At 39.6% G+C, this 22900-nt stretch overlaps 1 protein-coding gene across 1 annotated transcript; it reads right to left on the bottom strand.

Moving 5' to 3' along the window:
- Positions 1-244: 244 nt before the first annotated feature.
- On the bottom strand, positions 245-21784 carry LOC129774377 (protein fem-1 homolog C-like). The gene is made up of 2 exons (XM_055778111.1): positions 19830-21784; positions 245-404 (listed from the first exon to the last, which is right to left on the bottom strand). Exons 1-2 carry the CDS (start codon positions 21770-21772, stop codon positions 245-247), a joined length of 2103 nt encoding a protein of 700 aa, XP_055634086.1. The 5' UTR covers positions 21773-21784.
- Positions 21785-22900: the final 1116 nt, after the last annotated feature.

The following is a 22900-nucleotide window of genomic DNA, read 5'->3' as shown; positions in this document are numbered from 1 at the left end:
TCCGCGTTATTACTCTCAAGGACGTCAGATGGACCTCCCTCTAAACCTCGATCCCTGGTCTGAGCCACGGGGATCGTTGAGGTTTGGATCGCAAGGCCTCTTTTTCCGTGGCTAGCTCTAGCTTGAGGCCTGTAGCTCTCAGGGTCGGCTTTCCTCGTGATCGAGGTGATTTAGCGTGTCAAGGGCTCGGATTATCACCAATATAAAACAGGTAAGTATTTATTTTTTCTTTTATTGTAACCTATTATACAATGACTGCTGTGTGGGTGTGTAGTGTGTCGGGATGACCGGCCGGCTGCTGCTGCTCCTGATGCACGTGGTGGCGGGTATCGATGTCCTGGCGGTTGAGTTCCTCTCGGGTCTCGGGTTGACGATGGCATGATCGCCAAAGCTTTGCTGCGGACCTGCTAAGCATGTTGGGTTTTAAACTCCGAGCTAAAAGCGAGAGATCTGGCTCGTGCTGTTCACTGGAGGTTTCCAGCGGATGATATAACGGGCCCTAACAAAGAGGGAGGTATAAGGCTACTGCTGCTAGTTTGTTACCTGGATAAAATCTTCTATGGAAGATTTTATCCTTTTTGGAATCATACCTGATTCTTACAATATTCCTAAGCACACTTTCTTTTGTTCTAAATTATTCTGTAGTATAACTGTAGAACACTAGAATACACTTTTTAAAATCGTGCTTTCAATACTGATCTAAACCAGGAAATGACAGTTTTGACCAATTACTCAAACTAAGTAACTTATGATTTTTCTTCCTCTTTTTCCTGACAGCTTTTATCTTTTTTTTAACCATTTATATTCCTCTTTTTTTATGTTCTTCAAGTTGCGCACCAGGCACTGCAGCTTTTAGAAGGTAGGTGTGTGTTGTGTGATGTACTGAAATGTTTTCATACTGTACATATATAGTTCTGTTTCAGAGCGTTATCATTATGTTTATAAATATACACTAGAGCCTACAAAATGAAACAGTAACAGTATGTTCAATTTTATAATGATAACTCCACTTTGATTTTCTAAAATTTGGTGCATTCCACAAACGATTCATTAGTAAACACATGCATTCATATCATATAAACTTTTGTTATTGTTATTTTTCAGGATGGATTTATGATCGGACGTTAGAGTTGAAAAAAAATATAGGAGGTTGTGTTCAAGACACGACTACATTGTTGACGTAGAACTACGCTGTTATTTTCTTCAAGTCCTCCACTCTGCGCTCTCCTCAACAGAAACCCTTCCTATTAATATTTCCGGTCTCGATTAGCTTGGATGTCATCCATGGTGTTGATAGTTTTGTTACTGTCATGCGAAACCAAATCACACACAAAATTCCTGAACAATATTTTTTTTTTGTTGAGCCGATGATAGCCCAGTTTGATGATTGGCCACACAATTGTGTTGTTCAGAACCTTAATGGAATGGCGTCAGTTTGATTGAATGATTGCAATGCCAGAGACATCAGTGAGTAAGTAATTTGGTCGCGTCCACAGCTCTATCCGAAACGAAGACATGCGATGACGCAAAACAAGGAAGTACAAACGATGGTCATTGCTTCGTATCTAGAACGATACTGAAAGTTTACCTCAGCGAGATCCAACATTTATGCTCTAAGCAAATATTCCACTCCGTTATTCATTCTTCTTATTCTTTTCTTTGTTCACGGAGACTTTAAATCATTCCCCTTCGCGTATCGCCGATAAGTTGCTGGTTATTGACGGCATGGGTAGGGAAGCTCACAAATGACCAATGTATGGTTAGATGGAAATGCTTCTAGTTTTCATCAATTTTAACCGTTTACTCATCAGGGGATTGTAATATATAGTATAAAAAACAAATCGTAGGGAATTTCCGATTCGTTTGGTATGTAATCGTCAAAATCCGCTTGCGGCGAAAATAGTTATTAACGTTAACTTTATAATAACGTTCATAATAACGTGACCTGTTTTCTTATTTGGCACCCTTAATGAGAGACGTAGTTCTACGTCAAAAATTACCAAAACATAAAATGATTGTGGAGAATTTTCTAGAAGAGACCTGATTAAGATCGCTTTCCCATCAACAAGAGTAAACAGTCAGGAGTACAACGAAGTACTACAGAATAATTGATTGCCGTTTTTCCACCGAAACAACAGTGAAAATTAGGTGTCCAAACGCAATAACGTTGGTTCAACTTTACCTGAAAGAGTAGATGTAGTTAACAAACAGTATGGACGAGTTAAACGAGCAGTTTTTTTCTGTTTGTGATGGGATACAAATTTCCACATGCCACATCTTGATCGAAGGCACACCAAAGAGATTGTTTGAACTGAGGATAACCTACGAATTGAGCTTGTTATAATTTAAGCAAAATTCATGTTAATGTCGTAAAGGAGCGATAGTTTTCCATCTGGTGCAAGGACAATTTGGTTTTTGGAATCATTCGCCCCTGAACAGAACTATAAAGCTTTATTAACGAAACCAGTTTTATCCTACACAATACATCATTTTAACTGATTTTTGACCTATCTCTGGAACCCAATTGAGTGGTTCTTAAGTTATGGAACATACAGTATAAGACAAATTCAGTATGCTGGTGAGAATAAAAATATGCTTAGAGGTATTAGAATTGATTGATAAAGGAATTTATATATTTTTCGTCAAATAATAATAAAATAATAAACTCGATTTGATGAATGTAGCAGGCCTGAACCGGCTGTATATATGTGTTTTCTCAAACAAAAAAGTCTTAACAATTTATTTTATATTAAAATGAGTCGCTTGCAAGCATATAAGATGGAACCTCATTTCAGATGTTCAACATTAGATGTGGTGAGAAATTATCGACCGATCGACAATTCCAAATTTACTTGATTTATCTGAAGACTCATGATTTGACCCCCTGGTCAACGGTCAAATCATGAGTCTTTAGATAAATCCCAGTGTGTCAATGATAATTCGAGACTGTTGAATTGTACTTTTAAATAAGTTATTTTAATATTTGTAAATTATTCAAACTTTTCATGCCGATTCAACAGCGATTCGATTGTTCATTTCGAAAAATGACGTTCATGGCTTCGGTTCAAGTCATTCGAATGGCCTTCATGTCATCAACAATGTCTGTTTAGTTTTGCCCTGATTTTTGGGAGAAGATAAAAGTTATAGGTGCTTTAAATGGACTTTCAACATCAAATGCTTCAAAACTCTGAGATAATATACTTCAGTAACCGATTGGCCAGGTGGAACAAACTGTTTATGAATAATAGTTTGAGTCCCGTAATTTGATTAATTACGTGAGTGAATTTGGTGAATTTGAGTTGTTTCTCAAAATGACTACCACAGAAACTACCTACCTTATCTTTTCCCGATGAAAGAAGCAGGATCCAATCCGCACCAAACAATCAAATCTAGTGGAATCGAGTTTTCAAGAGTTTCCTGACCTGATACACTTTCCGCGTGGTCACATTCAGAAACCCAGCACCGAAGGGGACATCAAATAAGCCTGATCATGTGAAAGAGCAGCAGCCCGGGAGGATCGGTGTGCAATCGAAATTGCGGGAGCGCGGTTTGTAGAACGAGAAGAATTAGAAGAAGAACAACACAAGAGAAAACAACACAAAATAAACGAACGACAGAAGTCCTCTTGACACTCTTGAGTAGAAAAACACCGGCTGCGAAGGTACACAACACACTCTTTTCTGCGCTACCAAGGCAAAGGTCAGCGGAGAGCTGCGGGTGTGGAGGGGACAGAATAAGAAATCGGTTGATTGAATGACACAATCCTAGAAGAGGTACACGGATAGAGCAGGGTGCTTAAGATTCTTCTATTTCGTTCCCCGCATCGCCACCAAACGCAAGCTACGGGGTCGAATCAGTTGGAGTGGACTTTTTTTTGCCCGAAATTCTATTCAATCAAATACTTGAAATTTCCAACTGAAGGGTGCTTCGAAAGAATTGGCAGCCGATGGGCCCGCAGTGGGAGATTCCGTTGCCTATTGTCGAGAGTTGATTGGAAATTCGGTTGCGACATAAATGCGAGGGATTAGCAAAATTCGACAGAATTGACAGCTGGAAAGGATTAATCATTCCCAGCCCGCGGCTTGTTGACCTCCGCGCGCTCTCTTTGCCCCCTTAGCAACAACTCGAGCTCAAGTCGGATCATATTATCACCCGTTGCTTGCGAAGAGTGGGGTCTCGCCGGTCGAGTGCTACTGGAATCGAAAACAATTTATCACCTCGATGGGCTTCTTTTGTGGCCTCATCATGGGGTCCCTCCACTGGTCTCCTCCCCCGTGTTGGGCACAATAATCTCTCGCTATTTATAAACAGCACTGATTATCTGAGAAAACGACTGCTTCGGCTGCATCGCACCGCGATGCGGACCTCCGGAGCAAGCAGTTGTCCTTTCATTCTTCTAAATCTTATTAGCCATCACTAATTTATCCAATAAATTAATAGTCTATATCGGATGTAATCACGAGATAGCGCTGTGTGGGGGATTATTATTCAAATGTAAATTCAATAAACTGCCCGACGAGACGGACGGAGCGACCGGAGAGTTGGGTGAAACTAACATTGCACTGCACGCTGTTAATAAATTGTCGCCCATTAATCATAAATCAATAAAAATGCTCCGACTGCTGGAGTTGCGCTGGCGTAGATGACGGTGAAGATCCCGTCGCAATCGGAATCAGATATCTGGCAGAGAACGCGGTGAGCGTGCGGTCAGCGATAAAGAGGACTCCGCCGGGTCGGTGTGGAAAAGTGAGCGTTATTAATTGGAATCGTAAATAGACAATATGTTAAGCTCCCAGAAGGCTTCTCTCTGAAAGCTACTTGTTTGAAGAAGCCAGTTTGCCTGGGCGGTGGGTTTTGGCACGCCATTCGGCCATTAGCGGCTAGCGGCTTTGCGGCGGGGGATTCTGTGGATTTTCTTCGCCAACTGCGCTGAGAACGGAAGAAAAATAGTCACAACAGGCTTTTGTTGTGCCCATAAAGTGTGCTTTTGGCTAGTTTATCTGGAATAATCTTTGAGAAGTACGATAGTTGATCGATGTTCGGTGTTCGAACAAGATGACTTTTCGACACTACACCACTTGTAATAAGGTAATAGGCATACCAGTAAGCTCTGTCCATATATGGAATATAATCAAATCACAAATTTTCAATAATAGACTTCTATGAGGTTATGCACAAAAAAAATTTAGAGAAATAAGATCTCAGAGGAAAGTGAGAAGAATTCATAAGAAGAACTAACACTCTGTGTTTCTGTGATTCTGTGACGTGACAACGCTTGTGGATTCGGTGTAGAGCGTGTCATCACGTCATAAAATGCATGCCGATAATTTGCAAGGCTCTGGCAAGTTTTCTGGAAAATTGAATATACAAGAATTTAGGTACATCCATTGGGGACAAATTATACAACAAAGTTCACTTGTATGTTTTGAAACGAAGCTGATAATACAACATTAATGTTCATGAGTCGGAAACCGCAAAAAGTTGGGAGTTGTCACGTCACAAAAGTATTCGAGTGACAACAAACGAAGTTGATTATGAAATATTCTACAACCAATGATTCTTGTAGGGATTTTTTTCAATTATTCTTTGACTTCGTTTACTTTTTGAAAATCGTACACCTTACACATGAAAACTGACATGTTTTAGTGTGTCAAAACGACACGCCGGAATGTGTTAATACCATTTTTACCCCCGTTAATGACATCTTCCCAGCATAAGGAAAATTTGAGCGTTCCATTTTTGAAATAACCTATAACTAGAGGTCAAAAATAGGTTTGATAATGTCTGATATCGCCTTCGGAATTGATTTTTTTACCATGTAGAAAAAATGGAAGGGCAAAAGCGAGTGTGTTGTCACATCACACTCCGCATCGAGCCGAGCCATCGAACTTTAAATCTTCGAAATGAATATATTTCTATTCTATAACAATCAATAATGTATTAACGCTGAAGGATACAACTTTCCATTTATTCTTAGAATCATGTTTTTCAGCTTTTTGTGGAAAAAAATAGCTGTGCCTAAGTCACGATTGGATATATTGAATTCGATTGTTTATAACTTTGGATATTGATTAGGAATGCAAAAAAAAGTCACAGGAGGGTTGTGTCCGAGACACGACCGCATAGTTGACGTAGGATTCCGTTAGGCTATATGTTGATTTTGGATATGTTTGAAGAATTACATCGTTAAACTCTTTGATAATGATTTGATGGCCCTGAAAAGGGCAATTTTGTTTGATTGTTGGATATTGTTAGTTCACTCCACCAGTGTTTACCGAGTAGTGGTGACAGAAAGATGGTAAACAGTCGTTGGATGGTGCGTATCAGATAAAAGATACCGAAGTGGAACGAGATATGATGAAAACCGCCCTCTGTGATCCTAGACGAGATGCCTCCTATGTTATGTATGGATGAAATATGAAAAAAAACTCACTAATGGAATATAAAATAGTTACCAATACCGAACACAACTATAAATTTTTCTCATCAGTAAAAACATGTTACTTCAATGTAGAGAAAACATATTTGAAATTAGTTATTATTAGGTTATTTTCTTTTATAACTTTCACGTTCTGAGTGTTTATTCAACCCAATGCGGATTTTAATTGGACTAACAGCACCTAATACTATATGTAGAGCATATGGGAAATCACTTTTTCTAATATTTTTTCACTTTTAAAATTTTTCTCGCCGTATAACTTTCCTTGGGTGAAAATAAACACAACAAAACAGACAGCTTAAACCAAACGACCCGTTCTCGGGCGAGAACACACCTTGGTTTTTATTTATGAAATATGAAATAAATCGTTCCATATATCAAGTCATTTTTAACACAACTGCTACCATATACAATTTTACACTTATACTTGTGCTACATTTTTCACAATACACGATCGGCCATTGATATGAAATTTAACAAAGCAACCAACATTAAAGTTCCAAATTTAAATTTTATTTGCTAGAATTAATCGTATCACTCACCTTACTTGCAATATAAAAATGCCCCCAACTTGCATATATTTGCAAAGCCGATTTCCCCTGGGCACCTTGGTTTTTATGTCTCTGTTAGGAAATATATTTAGGAAGGAACAAAAACTCCTCCTACTTTCATGTATTTGCAATGTCGATTTTCCCCAGGCAGCTTGGTTTTGATGTCTTTGTTAGGGAACACATTTCGGTAGGAACAAAAGCTCCCCCTACTTTCATGTATTTACAATGTCAATTTCCCACAGGTAGTATGGTTTTGATTTCTCTGTTAGTGAATACATTTTGGTAGGAACAAAAGCACCCCCTACTTTCATGTATTTGCAATGCCGATTTCCCCCAGGCAGCTTGGTTTTGATGTCTCTGTTAGGGACCCGCCGCATGTGTAGTCAATTTCGACCAATCAGAAGTGGGTATTTCCGTTAGGATAAGGGTTGAGATTTTTCAATTGTTCGATAGTTACATGACATATATTATTTTCTTCAATATCAAAAATTGTTATGGAGTACCGAAATCGATTGACGCAAAAACTTCATCAATCCATCATTAAATGACTGAGCAATAAGCGTTTGAAATTGGACAATTTTCACGATGTGCTCGATTTTCGATTTTCAATTTGTACCCCAATATGTTCCCGAAAGACGTAATCCTACGTCAAAAAATGGGTGAATTTTTTATTGGTTCTAAAAATAGTCGATTATTTTGTAGTTTTTTGGAAGTAGCAACATAAAAATAGATAGTTTAATAATCACGAGAACAATACAGAAACTGATCATATCTCTTTTGTTGCATCTTGAGTTACATCCTGTAGAAACATTAACAAGAAATTGAACTCATCACATGCCGAGTATACCATGCCCCATCGGCCGTTGGAGTTAGAAGAGAATATTTTTTTTTTCCTTATTATAGAGTGTTTAAACTACAAAGTTACTTCGCCTTTATTACTTTGACCTCGTGCTAACGTAGTATAAAGTATGTAATATCTTTTAGTTTTGTGTTTTTTCTCACCGTTTGAAAAATTGGACAGGGGAAAAGGAAATGAAAACATTCAGATTTCGTTGGGAAAACAAAAAAAATCTGATATTTCGGGGCCTTGAGAACAGTAGCTGACTGGGTGCTGGCCTGGTGACTTGTGGGGTTTCTATTTCTTGCCGTGTTACTATTATGCAGGCTTCAAACTCAAAAGTTTATTCGCATGTAGTGAACCATTGAACCATTCAGAACATGAGTTTTTCGTGGGAACAATACATGACACTTTATAATTATGCAATAGAATGTTTCTAAACAAATAGATTTTTTTCAACATCCCAATTATGAGAATCTTTGTAATACTAACCTCGAGCCAAGCGCGAGTAAATGGTTACATAATACTAACCTAGTCGTAAGACAAAAATTGCCTCTCTTTAAGGGGAGAACTAATCAAGCAAAGGGGTAAGCACAAAACTCGAAGAAGCAATCGTCATATTTGAGATGTTATAATTTTAGTATATTTTCTGTATCAAATATGTATTCCATGTGAGGAAGAAACATGTTATTTGCAAGTGATTGAAAAATTTGAACGAGAATTGTGTCTGAAAATAATTTTACATTGCAATGACGAGTTTTGGTAGAAGTACTAGGAAATTTATAGTGAACGGAAATTGTAAAGAGTCAGCTAGAAGATCAATCAATCAAAACTTCTGTGTTTGGACCAATGAACGTTCGCTTAGCAAGAAAGCGTGAATACTTGAGGGTATTGATAACAAAAAAACCATTTTGGGCGGAAATTTTCAGTACGAGACTTTTCTTAAAATTGCATGTATAATCAGCATACGTGTGCATTACGAAATCTGATCTGTACAAAATGTGTACACTAGATGGAAATTCATTGCCATCGGCTTGATTCTTAAAATAATGCAGTTTTATTTAAGCTATGTTACCAACGCCAGTTTGTTGTGGAAACAGCAAATCAAAATCGCTGTTTCCACAACCGATTGGCGTCCGTCCATCAAATTATGGGAAAATCTGTTTCCAATTATTTTCTCCCAAATGTCGCCGTTGTGCGGAGCATGAGGGAGCATCAGGGAGAAGAGTGCTACACATTTTCCGACTTTGTAGCATGCATTGAGCAGGCTAACGCAGTTGAGAACCCGATTACAACAATTATGGACAGCATCGATTTTTCCCAATCCAAAATGCAATGGAAAACATCCGTGTTAAATAAGATAATGCCGTCTGAAATTATCCGATATAAAGAAAATACAGTTTACGCGAGGATGTTTTGATTTTTGTTATAAGATGCGATTCGATGGAGAAGTTAGAAGAGTGCAGCTGTTCGCCAAATCCAACATTTACCCTTCAATCAACACTTAGCTTCAATTCATCCGAAAGATAAATTGAGCTGGTGAGGTAAGTAAACATCGTCAAGAAGTTTTGACCCATGATTTCTGAAGATAAAAGACACTATTGGGAAATCCTTATAATCAACAATTAAATTAATGAGTTTTAACTATTCAGTACAATCGTTATGTGCAATATGCGAGAACAGCAATACACTTCAATCTAGGATATTTATTTTTCCTTTTAAGATGAGTTTGATTTTATGAATTCAAATATTTGACTTTTAAACAGTGCTTCTAAGTACATGATTTGTAGTTCCAAAACAAAATTGCCATTATGAATGTAGCACTGCATAGGGATCGACTGTTTTCGATTATAATGTGTGACATACCGAGCTTTTCGGAAGTGTTTTTGACGTAGGACTACGTCTTTCATTTCTATACCGGGGTGTAAAACCAAACTTTCGAGAACGAAAGCGTTACGCCGGAGACCGAGATTTTGAGCGTTAATAGCTCTTAAACAACTGAACGGAATGGTATGATAAACACTTCATTTGAAAGATAAAATGTCTACGCGTTCTATACTTGTTACTTTTTCATCCAAAAACTTGTTTCAATAGTCTTAAAATTGCTTTCAAAACAGGCTATTGAAATCACCAATCGGTATATAAGCGAGCGCCGCTCGTAAACCCACTCAGTTATGATTGAACAGCGATTGGAGCATGTTGTCGCTGTTGTTGTGAAGCTAATTTCGTTTATCATGAAAGCGCTGATGAACGGTGTCACCAAGAGCCTGTTTGTGCACCTGAGGCCAAAAGGGAATCCATCAGGAGGAGAGTGATGCCACGGTTCCGCTTGAAACATCGGAGCAGCCGCCACACACACACACACACATACACGCGTGGAATTCTCGTTGCTATCATCGTTGCTGAAAAATAATCTGCCAGTTCCCCTGGTAATTGAAAAATACATTCATGCGAAATAGTTTATTTTAATGTTTTCTATCCATATAACACTGCAACCAAATACATTTGGTTTTGTTATTTTTCAATCAATCGCAATTAACGAGCCTTAATATATAAAATATATTATAATATATAAAATATATATTGGGGAAAAAAAAAAAAAATCGCAATTAACAGGAAAGCTTCTGAATATTTTTTTCCCCATCAGTGGAAATTTTCATATCCAATATTGGATGCATAACATGAAAAACGGAAAATGTTTCACATCGCGAAAATCAAGTCATTTTCGAGCGATTATTTGCTTTCTACTCATATAATGCTGCGACCAAATACATTTCGTTTTTGATTTTTTCAATCAAGTGTGATCAACGTAAGACCACGTCTTTCGGCAATTTATTAGAGGTGCAATGAATCTTTAGGAATTCCCGCTCTACGCGCACTGACAAACAATGTTTACTCAACAATTTCTCAAACTAGAAATGGGTGTTGTGAGAAAGGATTAGCGAACGCGAAAACGACAAACGGGAGAAAAATACGTTTGGAGGTTGAAGGAAATTGGCAGAAAACTTATTCATTCTATCATTCAAATAATGTGATTCATACCACATCGTTTTGCCAGAAAGAGATTATTAATGCTCAAAGGAGGAATCGAGTCCTCCGAGGAAATTACCCAGCGCAAATTAGAGTCGACTATCGATTGCGGCATTCGTACACAAATAATTTTATAATGCAGTTTCACCAAAGTGATTTCTTCGGATATATTCACTACATCATGTCATGTATTTCATATTCTTCATTAAAAAATCCATATCCATGGCACCTATCGGTAACGAATTATTATCGAAACCACGATTTTCGCTAAACGCTCCTTTCAGTTCGGCCTGTAAAAAACTTTTCTGTACTCTAATCCATCAAATTTGGAGCCCTGAAAAGGGCCGTTGATTATATGCTAAGCTAATATAGCACGCTCTCCTCGGATACAATGGGCCAGCTGGATGTCCTTGGGCATGATGTGACGCGTTTTGCATGGATAGCACACAAATTGGTATCTTCGAATAAGCCTCCTGCAGCGTCATAGCCGCGGAACTTTGGAAGCGCAAGTCGGTTTTGAAGTCCTGAGCAATTCCACGATCCAAATGCTGCAAAGGTAGCTGCGGATCAGCAATTCGGTCGACTTCTGATAGCGATGAATTTCACGCAAAGTTCCCGGTCGATAGCGATGTGGCTTCTTCACCTATCCTGCGGCTGGTGCGCTTATCCGAGCTGACTTCGTGTGCCTTACCACCGAATGACTAACGAGCTGTCTGCGAAAGACTAACGAGCTCGAGTCCTCACGGTGCGAGAGTAGAGTAAGAAATGAACGAAAGCAAAGGAAGCGTCATTTTATAAACCATAAAAGTATAGAATCTAAATCCCACCCTTATTATATTCGTGAGTATACAGTAAGCTTATACAATAAAGAGGGTGGGGTTTACATTCGATTCTTTTATGTTTTATAAAATGACACTTCCCTTGCTTTCGTTCATTTCTTACTCTACTCTCGCACCGTGAGGACTCGTTTCATCGGGACTAAGCAGACAGCTCGTTAGTCTTTCGGTGGCAAGGCACCACGAAAGCAGCTCGGATAAGCGCATCGCCGCAGGAAGCGTGAAGAAGCCACATCGCTATCGACCGGGAACTTCGCATGAAATTCGTCGCTATCAGAAGCCGACCGAATTGCTGATCCGCAAGCTACCTTTGCAGCATTTGGTTCGTGGAATTGCTCAGGACTTCAAAACCGACTTGCGCTTCCAAAGTTCCGCGGTTATGACGCTGCAGGAGGCTTATTCGAAGATACCAATTTGTGTGCTATCCATGCAAAACACGTCACATCATGCCCAAGGACATCCAACTGGCCCATCGTATCCGAGGAGAGCGTGCTATATTAGCTTAGCATATAATCAACGGCCCTTTTCAGGGCTCCAAATTTGATGGATTAGAGTACAGAAAAGTTTTGTACAGGCCAAACTGAAAGGAGCATTTAGCGAAAATCGTGGTTTCGATAATAATTCGTTACCGGTAGGTGCCATGGATATGGATTTGATAATGAAGAATATGAAATATATGACATGTTGTAGTGAATATATCCCCATATCGAAGAAATCACTTTGATGAAACTGTTTACCGTTTGTCGTTTTTAATTGTTGGGAAAGGGCATTATTTCTGCTGACTAAATTCCAAGAAAAAATCCATTCCTTCTTTAAGCGTGATTCATTCTGCCTCGGATCAACGGAACAGTATGATAATCATTTCATACAAAAGATAAAATGTCCAAGAGTTATATGATTGCTATTTATTGAGTCGAAAAATTGTTTCAGTAGCTTAATGATAGCTTCGAAAACAGGTTATTGAAATCATTCGTATCCGTATGTAGCGCGCCCACTTGGAAACCCATTAATCTTATTGGAATGTGAGATGGGGAAGCTCATACTTACGTCTATGCATTATGCTGTACACTACAGACTTTTTTTCTCCGTACTGATTAAGAAGCCGACCGAACTATCGGTCGACAAGTCAGTCTGCAGTCGGCGGGGGCTCTTAATTTCGTTTTTGCAGGCCGAACCGAAAAAATTTCAGTCGAGTTAACTCTTTTTTACAGTAATGCTTTTGAATCCGGACACTTTGCATTACATTCAATATCATACCACAGCCATAACATTTTTTTCATGTTGAATTTATGCGATTAATAGTTGCTAATATAGTTACTGATAGTTTCTTGATAGTTACTAATCAATCGCATTAATTCAACATGCAGACAATGTTGTGGCTGCGGTATGGTATTAAATGTAACGCAAAGTGTCCGGATTCAAATACATTACTGTATACTTACTTCGATGTTATTCGTTTCTCTCTCAGGGTAAGCAACGAATATAATAAGGGTGGGGTTTAGATTCTATACTTTTATGGTTTATAAAATGACGCTTCCTTTGCTTTCGTTCATTTCTTACTCTACTCTCGCACCGTGACGACTCGTTTGTTTGGGACCAAGCAGATAGCTAGTTAGTCTTTCGGTGGTAAGGCACATGAAAGCAGCTCGGATAAGCGCACCAGCCGCAGGATAGGTGAAGAAGCCACATCGCTATCGACCGGGAACTTTGCGTGAAATTCATCGCTATCGGAAGTCGACCGAATTGCTGATCCGCAAGCTACCTTTGCAGCATTTGGTTCGTGGAATTGCTCAGGACTTCAAAACCGACTTGCGCTTCCAAAGTTCCGCGGCTATGACGCTGCAGGAGGCTTATTCGAAGATACCAATTTGTGTGCTATCCATGCAAAACGCGTCACATCATGCCCAAGGACATTCAGCTGGCCCATCGAATCCAAGGAGAGGGTGCTATATTAGCTTAGCATATAATCAACGGCCCTTTTCAGGGCTCCAAATTTGATGAATTAGAGTTTAGAAAAGTTTTTACAGGCCAAACTGAAACGAGAATTTTCGTGTGGATGCCATACAGCATCGAGAAAATTCCGGAAAGATCTAATCGTTGCTGAAAAATAATCTGCCAGTTCCCTGGGAATTGAAGAATACATCCATGCGAAAGAGTTTATTTTAATGTTTTCTAATTATATGGCGAACACAGCGACCAAATACATTTGATTTCGTAATTTTTCAATCAAGTGTAATTAGCTGGAAAGCTTCTGAAGATTATTCTTTCCCATCAGTAGGATATTTTCGTATCCAATAATGGATGCATAACATGAAAAACGGAAAATGTTTCGTATCGCGAAAATTATATAATTTTCAATCGATTATTGCTCAGTCGCCGAAATTTTCATACTCAGAGAGTTCATTCTCCTCTAGTTTGCCTTCCAAATTGCCATCGTAAACCACACCTTCTCTCGATTCAATCACGCACGAAAAGCATACTGAAATGATATTGTGGTGGTGAAACCGATTCATTCTTCGTGAGGCGTCGTGCACAAATTACGTAACGTGATAAGGGGGGAGGGGGTAGATGTTGCGTTACTTTCTGTTTATTAGAGATAGGAAATTGCGTTACGAAAGGGGGGGGGGAGAGGTGGTTCAGAATTCGGATTTTTAGCGTTACGTAATTTGTGCACGACGCCTGAGGACATCGACAAGACAACATCGTTACTGAACGAGCTGAACGGCGAGGGATCGAGGGATTCATTACCTGGCCTGACCTGACCTGAAATGCAATCAGTTTGTTTTAACTGTGAGGGAGCGCAGAAAAGCCGATGCTGATACTCTCGTGACCAAGAGAGTATCAGCATCGAAATACGGTTCCTCGGGAAGACATAGAAGCAGCCGCCACACACACACACATACACGTGCGCAACTCTTTTCGTTTGCTGGTTATCGAGAGGAAACCTGGAAAGAAATGATCGGTGCTGAAAAATAATCTGCCAGTTCCCCTTGGAATTGAAAATTACATTCAAGCGAGTTTATTTTAATGTTTTCTATCCCTATAATACTGCGACCACATACATTTGGTTTTGTGATTTGTCAATCAAGTGCAGTTAGCAGGAAAGCTTCTGAAGATTATTCTTCAGAACAAGGTTTTTTGTATCCAATATTGGATGCATAAAACCTTGATGCTCCAACGTAACACTCTCGTCACCCAAATATTTATTTATTCATTCATTCAGGATGGATTTAGATTCAACTTCAAACAAATGATCTCTAAATCAACGATAGTCCTACGTCACCCTTGCGGTTATACCATAGATATAACCCACTTCCTGTTTTTTTTAAAGGTATGTGACTCTCATTATGCTAGACGTCCTTTGCGGAAGATGTTGTTATAAGAAATTTGCTGTCCCTGCAGATAAAAAATCACATCGCATCACAATCAAAATACGTCACATCAGAAGGGAGACGGCGCTTGCACCACATCACAGTAGAAATGGCGCTTACGCCACTCCGTTTTCAAGCTTTTGCGGGGTCATTTTTTCAGATTTCTGTAAAATTTCGCAGTCATTTGGAAGGATTTGATATTCTTTATAGATTTATTACATAAAAAGTAAAATGTCAATTTTGGCGCATGCGTCTTTTCGCGAGATTACGGCAGTAAAGTGCTCTATACATTTCCTCTTAAATACTGTGTGTGAATTTACAAGAGTTAACTCATTTGGCAATGAATTCCAGTGTGAAATGCCTCTCACGAAGGAAGAGTTACCATCCCTGGAAGTGAAGTGTCGTGGAATTGCATATTTTTTTGAGCGTAAACCTCTTAGAGTTACTAATTTTTCGTGTAAGTAGCCTGGGAGTTTTGTCCTTGCAAGGTTGAATAAAAAGATGCAACATCTCATCGGAGCAAATTTACTAAACGGACAACCAATCAGATGATATTGGAGGTGAGAGACTCTGGCAAATCTATTCAGTCTGAAAACATATCGAACACAAGCGTTCAATGCTACTTGTAGTTTAGATTGCGCGAAAACTGATGAGTTAGATAAAAGAAAATCGCAGGCAATGAAGTGAGGCCATACAAGGCTTTTGAAAAGCTTAAGTTTAGTGTCAGTGCTGAGGAAAGATGTGGTAGCATATAATGTACGAAGGCTACCATATACTTTTCCACATTGTTTGAAATTATATTTATCAAAGCTAAAATTAGATTGAATAACTATACCAAGACTCAAACCATTTTCAACATATTGAATTACTGAGCTATTGAACTGCAGCATTGATTTGAGAATATTGTTAGATTGTGAGTTGTTAATGAATAATGCATTGGTTTTATTGGCATTCAGCAAAAGTTTATTTCTGTACGACCATTCAAGTATTCTGTCAAGATCCCCATTTATTTTTCTTGAAATAGCCGTTGCTGTATTATCCAGACAGTCGAAGTATATCTGGACATCGTCCGCAAAAATGTGTATTTTACAATATTTCAGAACACCAAGAAGATCGTTAATATACAATGAGAATAAGATTGGTCCTAATATCGAACCTTGAGGTACTCCAGAGGATATTCTAGAATCTCTAGAATAAACACTGTTATTAAAAACGGTCTGACTTCGTCCTATTAGATACGATCGCACCAATGTCGTTGCATGACTCGAGAAATCAATGTTTTGCAACAGTTTTTCACACAAAATTTCGTGGGAAATCGTGTCAAAAGCTTTTGAAAAGTCTAGAAGTAATAGGACAACAGGTCGACCCTTATCCAGAATAAGTCCTATATCATCAAAAACCTTCAGCATTGCGGTTTTTGTGCTGTGATGGGGACGATATCCAGATTGCATCGAACTTAGCAGGTTATTTTGTTTTATATGATGACAAATTTGCGTTTTAATATTTTGTTCAAATACCTTGGACAACGCACAAAGTATACTTATAGGGCGCAAATTTTGGATGTTATTTATGTTTGTCTATGTTCTTGTCGGAATTATTTTAGTTTTTTTCCATTCATCGGGAAAAACACTAGCAGTTATGATAGAATTAAATAAATGAGTAATCGATTCAGCCACAAGCGAAATGTTTGCTTTCAAAAATTTAATTGGAAGAGAATCAAGACCTACTGCATTGGATTTAATGTGATATAAAGTAATTATAACATCAGTTTCATTGATCGTATCGAAATAAAGTGAATTTCGATTTGTTATAAATTGATTGACATTATTCTCAGTGGAAATCGAATTTCCAGAAAAATTTCTAGCAAAACCCTCATTTATCTCATTAGAGTCAAATTGTACAAAACAGGATGATTTTGATGGACAAAAACCCAATGTTTTTAATCTTTTCCACAGTTCTTTGGAAGGAAGGTTATTGTCAGCCCAGCTATCATTATACGTTCGTTTGGCTCGACGAATAAGCACAGTCACTTTATTTCGAAGAATTTTGAATAATTTATGATCGTTGGGATCTTTACTATTTTTCCACCTCTTGTAAATCAAATCACGATCAATAATACCTTTTCAAATGGAATCATTGAACCATGGGTTCTTAGCTTTGTTGGGAACAAATGTTCGAAGAGGAACGAAATGATCATGCAGATATTTAATTGTTGAATTAAAAAAGTTTAGCAATTCAATGGAATCATTTGACCTATGAAAACTTGACCAGTCAAACGAATGAAATGCCTGAAGTAAGCCATCTACATCCATCGAGGAATAATCACGATATTCGACTTGTGGTGGAGTGGATACTTTTTCAAAATCAAGTGAAGCAAAAATCAAATTATGATTCGAAAATACAGGTACATCTATTTGATTGAAACGAAGCAACCGTGATCTACGATTGGAAAGCATCAGATCTAATTGTGATGAGCCATTACTATGGAAAAATGTTGGTTCGCAACCAAAGCTGAACATCTTGTGAATGGATAAAATGGATTTAAATATGAATGTCTTAGCCGAATTGTTATCAAGAAGATTTGTGTTATAATCGCCTACTAGTAGTATATTTTCGAATTTTGTCCCATAGTGGGACAACAAGGTATGCACAATCAACTTCAGGTGGATTATAAAAGGTGGCTAAAAATATCTTTTCATTGTTGAATAGAATTTCAATCGCGATATACTCGGAACATGGTGTTCCTGGTGGAAGAAAAATCAATGACACTATACTTAAGTTTATCGTTAATGCCGCCTCCTAGACGCCCCCTTCTATCTTGTCTAATAATGTTAAATCCATTAATTTCTAACACAGAATCATTAATACGTTCGTTAAGCCAGGTTTCACTGACTCAATGTACAATATCAACCGCTGTGAGCTTTAATATTTGTTTTCATTCATCTAACTTGCAAAGCTTGCGAGCACAAATACTCTGACTGTTTACACTAACACCGATAGTTTTCCTGGGTGAAGAGCACACTTCATAACCGTCCCCGGTATGCGTAAATTCGTAGAGGCATTATCATAGAAAAGACTAGCCATAAGGATTGGAAATGAGCTTAGCAAATAAGAGAAAATAAGCAGAGAGCACTTGAACGATAATAATACATTGCATAATAATCTTTTCAAATTCAATCATAATTCAATTATTTAATAACATGAGCGACGCGAATGTCGAATAAAGGGTGTGTCCCATCAAATTGCATCACGGAAAAAACGCTGTAGAAATTTAATTTTTAGGAATTATATCTTCAGCTTTCGCTTATAATCAGATAAGAGTGTATAGATCACGTTGGTCATGCTTCACTGTCAATTTTTCGTAAATTTGGAAAAATGTCGTCGAACGAAAAAGAGCGTCGTGAATTAATCCTGCGCACTCATTTCGAGAATCCGGAGTTGTCACATCGGGACATCGGTAAGATGCTGGGAATCGTCCAATCCACGGTCAGCAGAGTACTAAAACGATACTTCGAGAACCTAACCATCGACCGGAAGGTTAAGAACGGCAAAAATGGATGCTCCGTCAGTGAAAAAGATCACAAGCGCGTCGTTAAGCAGTTTAGACGTGAACCGAGAAGTTCGGTCCGGGATGTCGCCAATAAGCTGAATTTGTCAAGTTCATTCGTCCAGCGGACCAAGCAGCGGGAGGGCCTGCGTACATGCAAGGTTCAGAAGGCTCCTAACCGCGACGAAAGGCAAAACATGTTGACGAAGCCGCATTGCCTAGTAATGGACGACGAAACCTACGTCAAAGCGGACTTTCGTCAGCTGCCGGGCTTGTTGTTTTTCTCCGCAGAGGACAAATACAGCGTTCCGGAGGAGATTCGCAAGCAGAAACTATCCAAGTTTGCCAAAAAGTACATGGTGTGGCAAGCGATCTGCTCTTGCGGAAAGCGTCGCCCCCTTCGTGATGACCGGCACGGTAAACGGGCAGGTTTACCTTAAGGAGTGCCTACAGAAGCGCTTACTACCACTATTGAAGCAGCACGAGGGCCCGACCATCTTCTGGCCGGATCTCGCTTCGTGCCACTATTCGAAGGACGTGTTGGAGTGGTACGAAGCCAACGGGGTCACCTTCGTGCCAAAGGAAATGAACCCGCCCAACGCGCCGGAGCTTCGCCCAATAGAGAAATATTGGGCGATTATGAAGCAGGCCCTCCGGAAGAACCCAAAAGTTGTCAATCGGAGGCGGACTTCAAGAGAAAATGGATTTCTGTTCAAAAAAAAGTAAAACCTGACGTTGTACAGAACCTTATGGACGGGGTAAAGAGGAAGGTGCGAGCATACGGGCTTGGGCTCGAAGTATGAATAAAAAGAAAATGCCAAAAGTTGTTTAATAGTTTTTATTTTACTGTCTAAAATTTTCAAAAGGATCGGTCTACTGGGCGAATTTCTACAGCGTTTTTTCCGTGATGCAATTTGATGTGACACACCCTTTATAATCGAGTCCGCGCTGTAATAGCTTTATTGTGTATGGGTCCTGGAAGTTATGTAAGAAGCCTTTGACTTAACACACTATTTGCCTTATTTATTTTAGAGTTGTCGTGTTCTATGAATATGGATTTACAGTCCAGAACAATACCTAGATCTCTAGCTATTTTACATTTTCCTACATTTTGATTTGGAACTCGTATTGCAATATTTGATACATGAATTTTCCCTGCTAAATGTTATCGAATTGTATTTTTTACAACTGGACATATTTCGTGTGTCCGAACAAACTCCTCCAGCGCAGTGGGAATGTTATTGTGATAGGGAATGTCCGACTCAATGATGATGTTAGCGCACAGACACTTCAGTGAAATGTGTTCACCATGAGGAAAATCATCCGCCGAACTCTTCATGAGTAGTGAAGAAGGTCGGTCGCCAAACATGTTCGGAGTATCCAGATGGGCGCCATATGCGATTAGTGTTCGGACCACCTCCTTCTCATAATTGTATGGCATGGAAGCGAGAAGCAGTGGCGTGGATTTCGTATCATTGTACGCATTGACCTGCGCTCCAAACTCCAACAGCAACTTCGTGACGGGTAGATTGGAGAATAACCGTTTCTCACCTTCCTCGTCGTTGAAATATTTACTTTTCATCACACTTGTGTTCGATACGGACAGATGCAACAGCGTTTCCTCGGATACACTTCGTATATTCTGACGGAGCAGACTATGAACGGAGCTTCTGATCAGTAGATGTTCTATCTTGCTTTTGGCCACAGAAAGCAGGAGGTACATCAGATGAATTAGACAACGGAGTATACATTCGTAGTTTAGCTGCTGGGTTCTATCGGCCGGTTGGACACTGAGCAACTGCTGAATCTCAGTGATGTTCGATGTCAAAAGCTGGAACGTGGCATAGACATCTTTGAACTTTGGCATCATGAGCTCGTTGCTTGTTAATAAATTCACCATCAACTTTACAATGGCTCGTGCTGATTTGCAGGTATCGCTGTCCAATATAGTATGCTTGCGAATTCGAACTTGTAGTGTTAACACCCATAGCTCTATACAAGCTTGGTACTGTCTGGAAGCTTTATAGAACTCACCTCGTTCCATTAGCCTATGTAGAGTGAACTCATGGTCGATGCCCAATATCCTTTCTTGTATCACCAAACCCTGCATTCTTAATGCATCCACATCCCAGGCGATTGCGTCCAATTCGGCATGAGTAGTGAACTCAACCATATTTCCGAAGGCGAGTCGTGGTTGGATTCGGGATTTGTTTTGGATGTGTTTGGGTCCATCTATTCGAGCATTAAGAGCCAACCGCCAGTGGTGAACAACTTCTTGTACGCCATGATGTAAATGTATTAACGATGACCCTAACAGCATATGGGCTTCGGCCCGTCTTTCTCGCGAGTAATTTATTCGGCTCAAAAGATATTCCACTATGTCTTGTGACCCGACAATGCATGCTAGCTGTAGAGTGTCATCCCCGAAACGGCTTTTAGCGAAAGGATCGGCACCATGATCCAACAGAACTCGAACCATTTCGAAACTCCAACACGTCACTGCATAATGCAAGGCAGTATTCTCGTATGCATCGCGTTCATTCACGTCAGCTCCTTTGCTGATGAGATATTGGCACAATGGAGCTGATTTAATAGCATCGATTAGACAGGTTCCTCCATTGGAACTAGGCTTATGAATGTCCGCTCCATTTTCAATTAAATATTGAACAATTTCTGCGTTCAATATCGAGCAGCTAGCTCTCAGGGGCGTTGAACCGGTGTCGGACGAAGCATTTACATCGCAACCCAGCCTGACGAGATATTGCACGATTTGAAGATTACCCGATTCGCTGGCACAGCATAGTAGAGTAACGTTGTGTACCGTATAATCCTCCAACTTTCCATCGGTCTCATCCATGTGATAGGTTATAGTCCCTCGTTGCTCGATGTTGGCATCACACTCCATTATCAAAAACTCAACCATATCAATGTTACCTTCGCGACAGGCGATGAATAGGGACGAACAGCCTTCGTATTCCGTATCTACCAGTTCCTTTCGTACATATCTGGGTAAGCGTCTTAGGCGACTCCGAAGGCTCCTGGAGAAGGGTCCGGTACGTGAGCTAACCTCTTGGAACAAGTCATAACGAATCTGTCTCAACAGTGCAGCACCCAGATGCTCGAGGTTACTCATATTCGTTGGGTGATTGAGGGAAATCATTGAAACTACTGTCAGCGACACTATAAAATGAAAAATAGTTCGATGTGGTTCACACTTTGATTAAGAAAAAATATCACAATTTTACAATGTGCCAACAAGGAGCTCACATCGATTGTGGCTTGCTTCCTGAAGTACGTAATGTTTATATACGATTTTTGTAAAATTTACCGACAATATCAAGAAGCTCTGCGGACTACATGTAGGTATTTCATCTATTTTTTTATCTACCCTTAATTCAAATTTCATCTAATGATCAGGTAGAACAGTCTTTCGACCATCGCACATCTTTGACAATCCTGCGGTACAAAAGAATTCTAGGTGCTCTCACAGATATTTATCCAATTGTTCGTTTTGGTACGTATGCAATAATATACTCGAAAGGTAACAGGTAGTACCTTAAACCTGCATCCAATTATAAAATGCTTCAGCTTTCGCTTATAATCAGATAAGAGTGTATAGATCACGTTGGCCATGCTTCACTGTCAATTTTTCGTAAATTTGGAAAAATGTCGTCGAACGAAAAAGAGCGCCGTGAATTAATCCTGCGCGCTCATTTCGAGAATCCGGAGTTGTCACATCGGGACATCGGTAAGATGCTGGGAATCGTCCAATCCACGGTCAGCAGAGTACTAAAACGATACTTCGAGAACCTAACCATCGACCGGAAGGTGATGAACGGCAAAAATGGATGCTCCGTCAGTGAAAAAGATCACAAGCACGTAGTTAAGCAGTTTAGACGTGATCCGAGAATTTCGGTCCGGGATGTCGCCAATAAGCTGAATTTGTCAAGTTCATTCGTCCAGCGGACCAAGCAGCGGGAGGGCCTTCGTACATACAAGGTTCAGAAGGCTCCTAACCGCGACGAAAGGCAAAACATGGTGGGGAAGACGCGAGCCCGGAAGCTGTACACCGAAATGCTGACGAAGCCGCATTGCCTGGTAATGGACGACGAAACCTACGTCAAAGCGGACTTTCGTCAGCTGCCGGGCCTGTTGTTCTTCTCCACAGAGGACAAATTCAGCGTTCCGGAGGAGATTCGCAAGCAGAAACTATCCAAGTTTGCCAAAAAGTACATGGTGTGGCAAGCGATCTGCTCTTGCGGAAAGCGGAGCGCCCCCTTCGTGATGA

Source organism: Toxorhynchites rutilus, chromosome 3 (assembly GCF_029784135.1).
Source record: "Toxorhynchites rutilus septentrionalis strain SRP chromosome 3, ASM2978413v1, whole genome shotgun sequence".
Taxonomy (NCBI): Eukaryota; Metazoa; Arthropoda; class Insecta; order Diptera; family Culicidae; genus Toxorhynchites; species Toxorhynchites rutilus.
The sequence above is the reverse complement of the archived record's forward strand: the minus strand, read 5'-3'. Positions and strand labels throughout refer to the sequence as shown.

Coding starts and splice junctions, on each gene's coding strand:
- LOC129774377 (XM_055778111.1), bottom strand. CDS start 21,772: ATGATTTCCCTCAATCACCCAACGAATATGAGTAACCTCGAGCATCTG. Junction 405..19,829: donor ATTCCCACTGCGCTGGAGGA/GTTTGTTCGGAC, acceptor CATGCTTAGCAG/GTCCGCAGCAAAGCTTTGGC.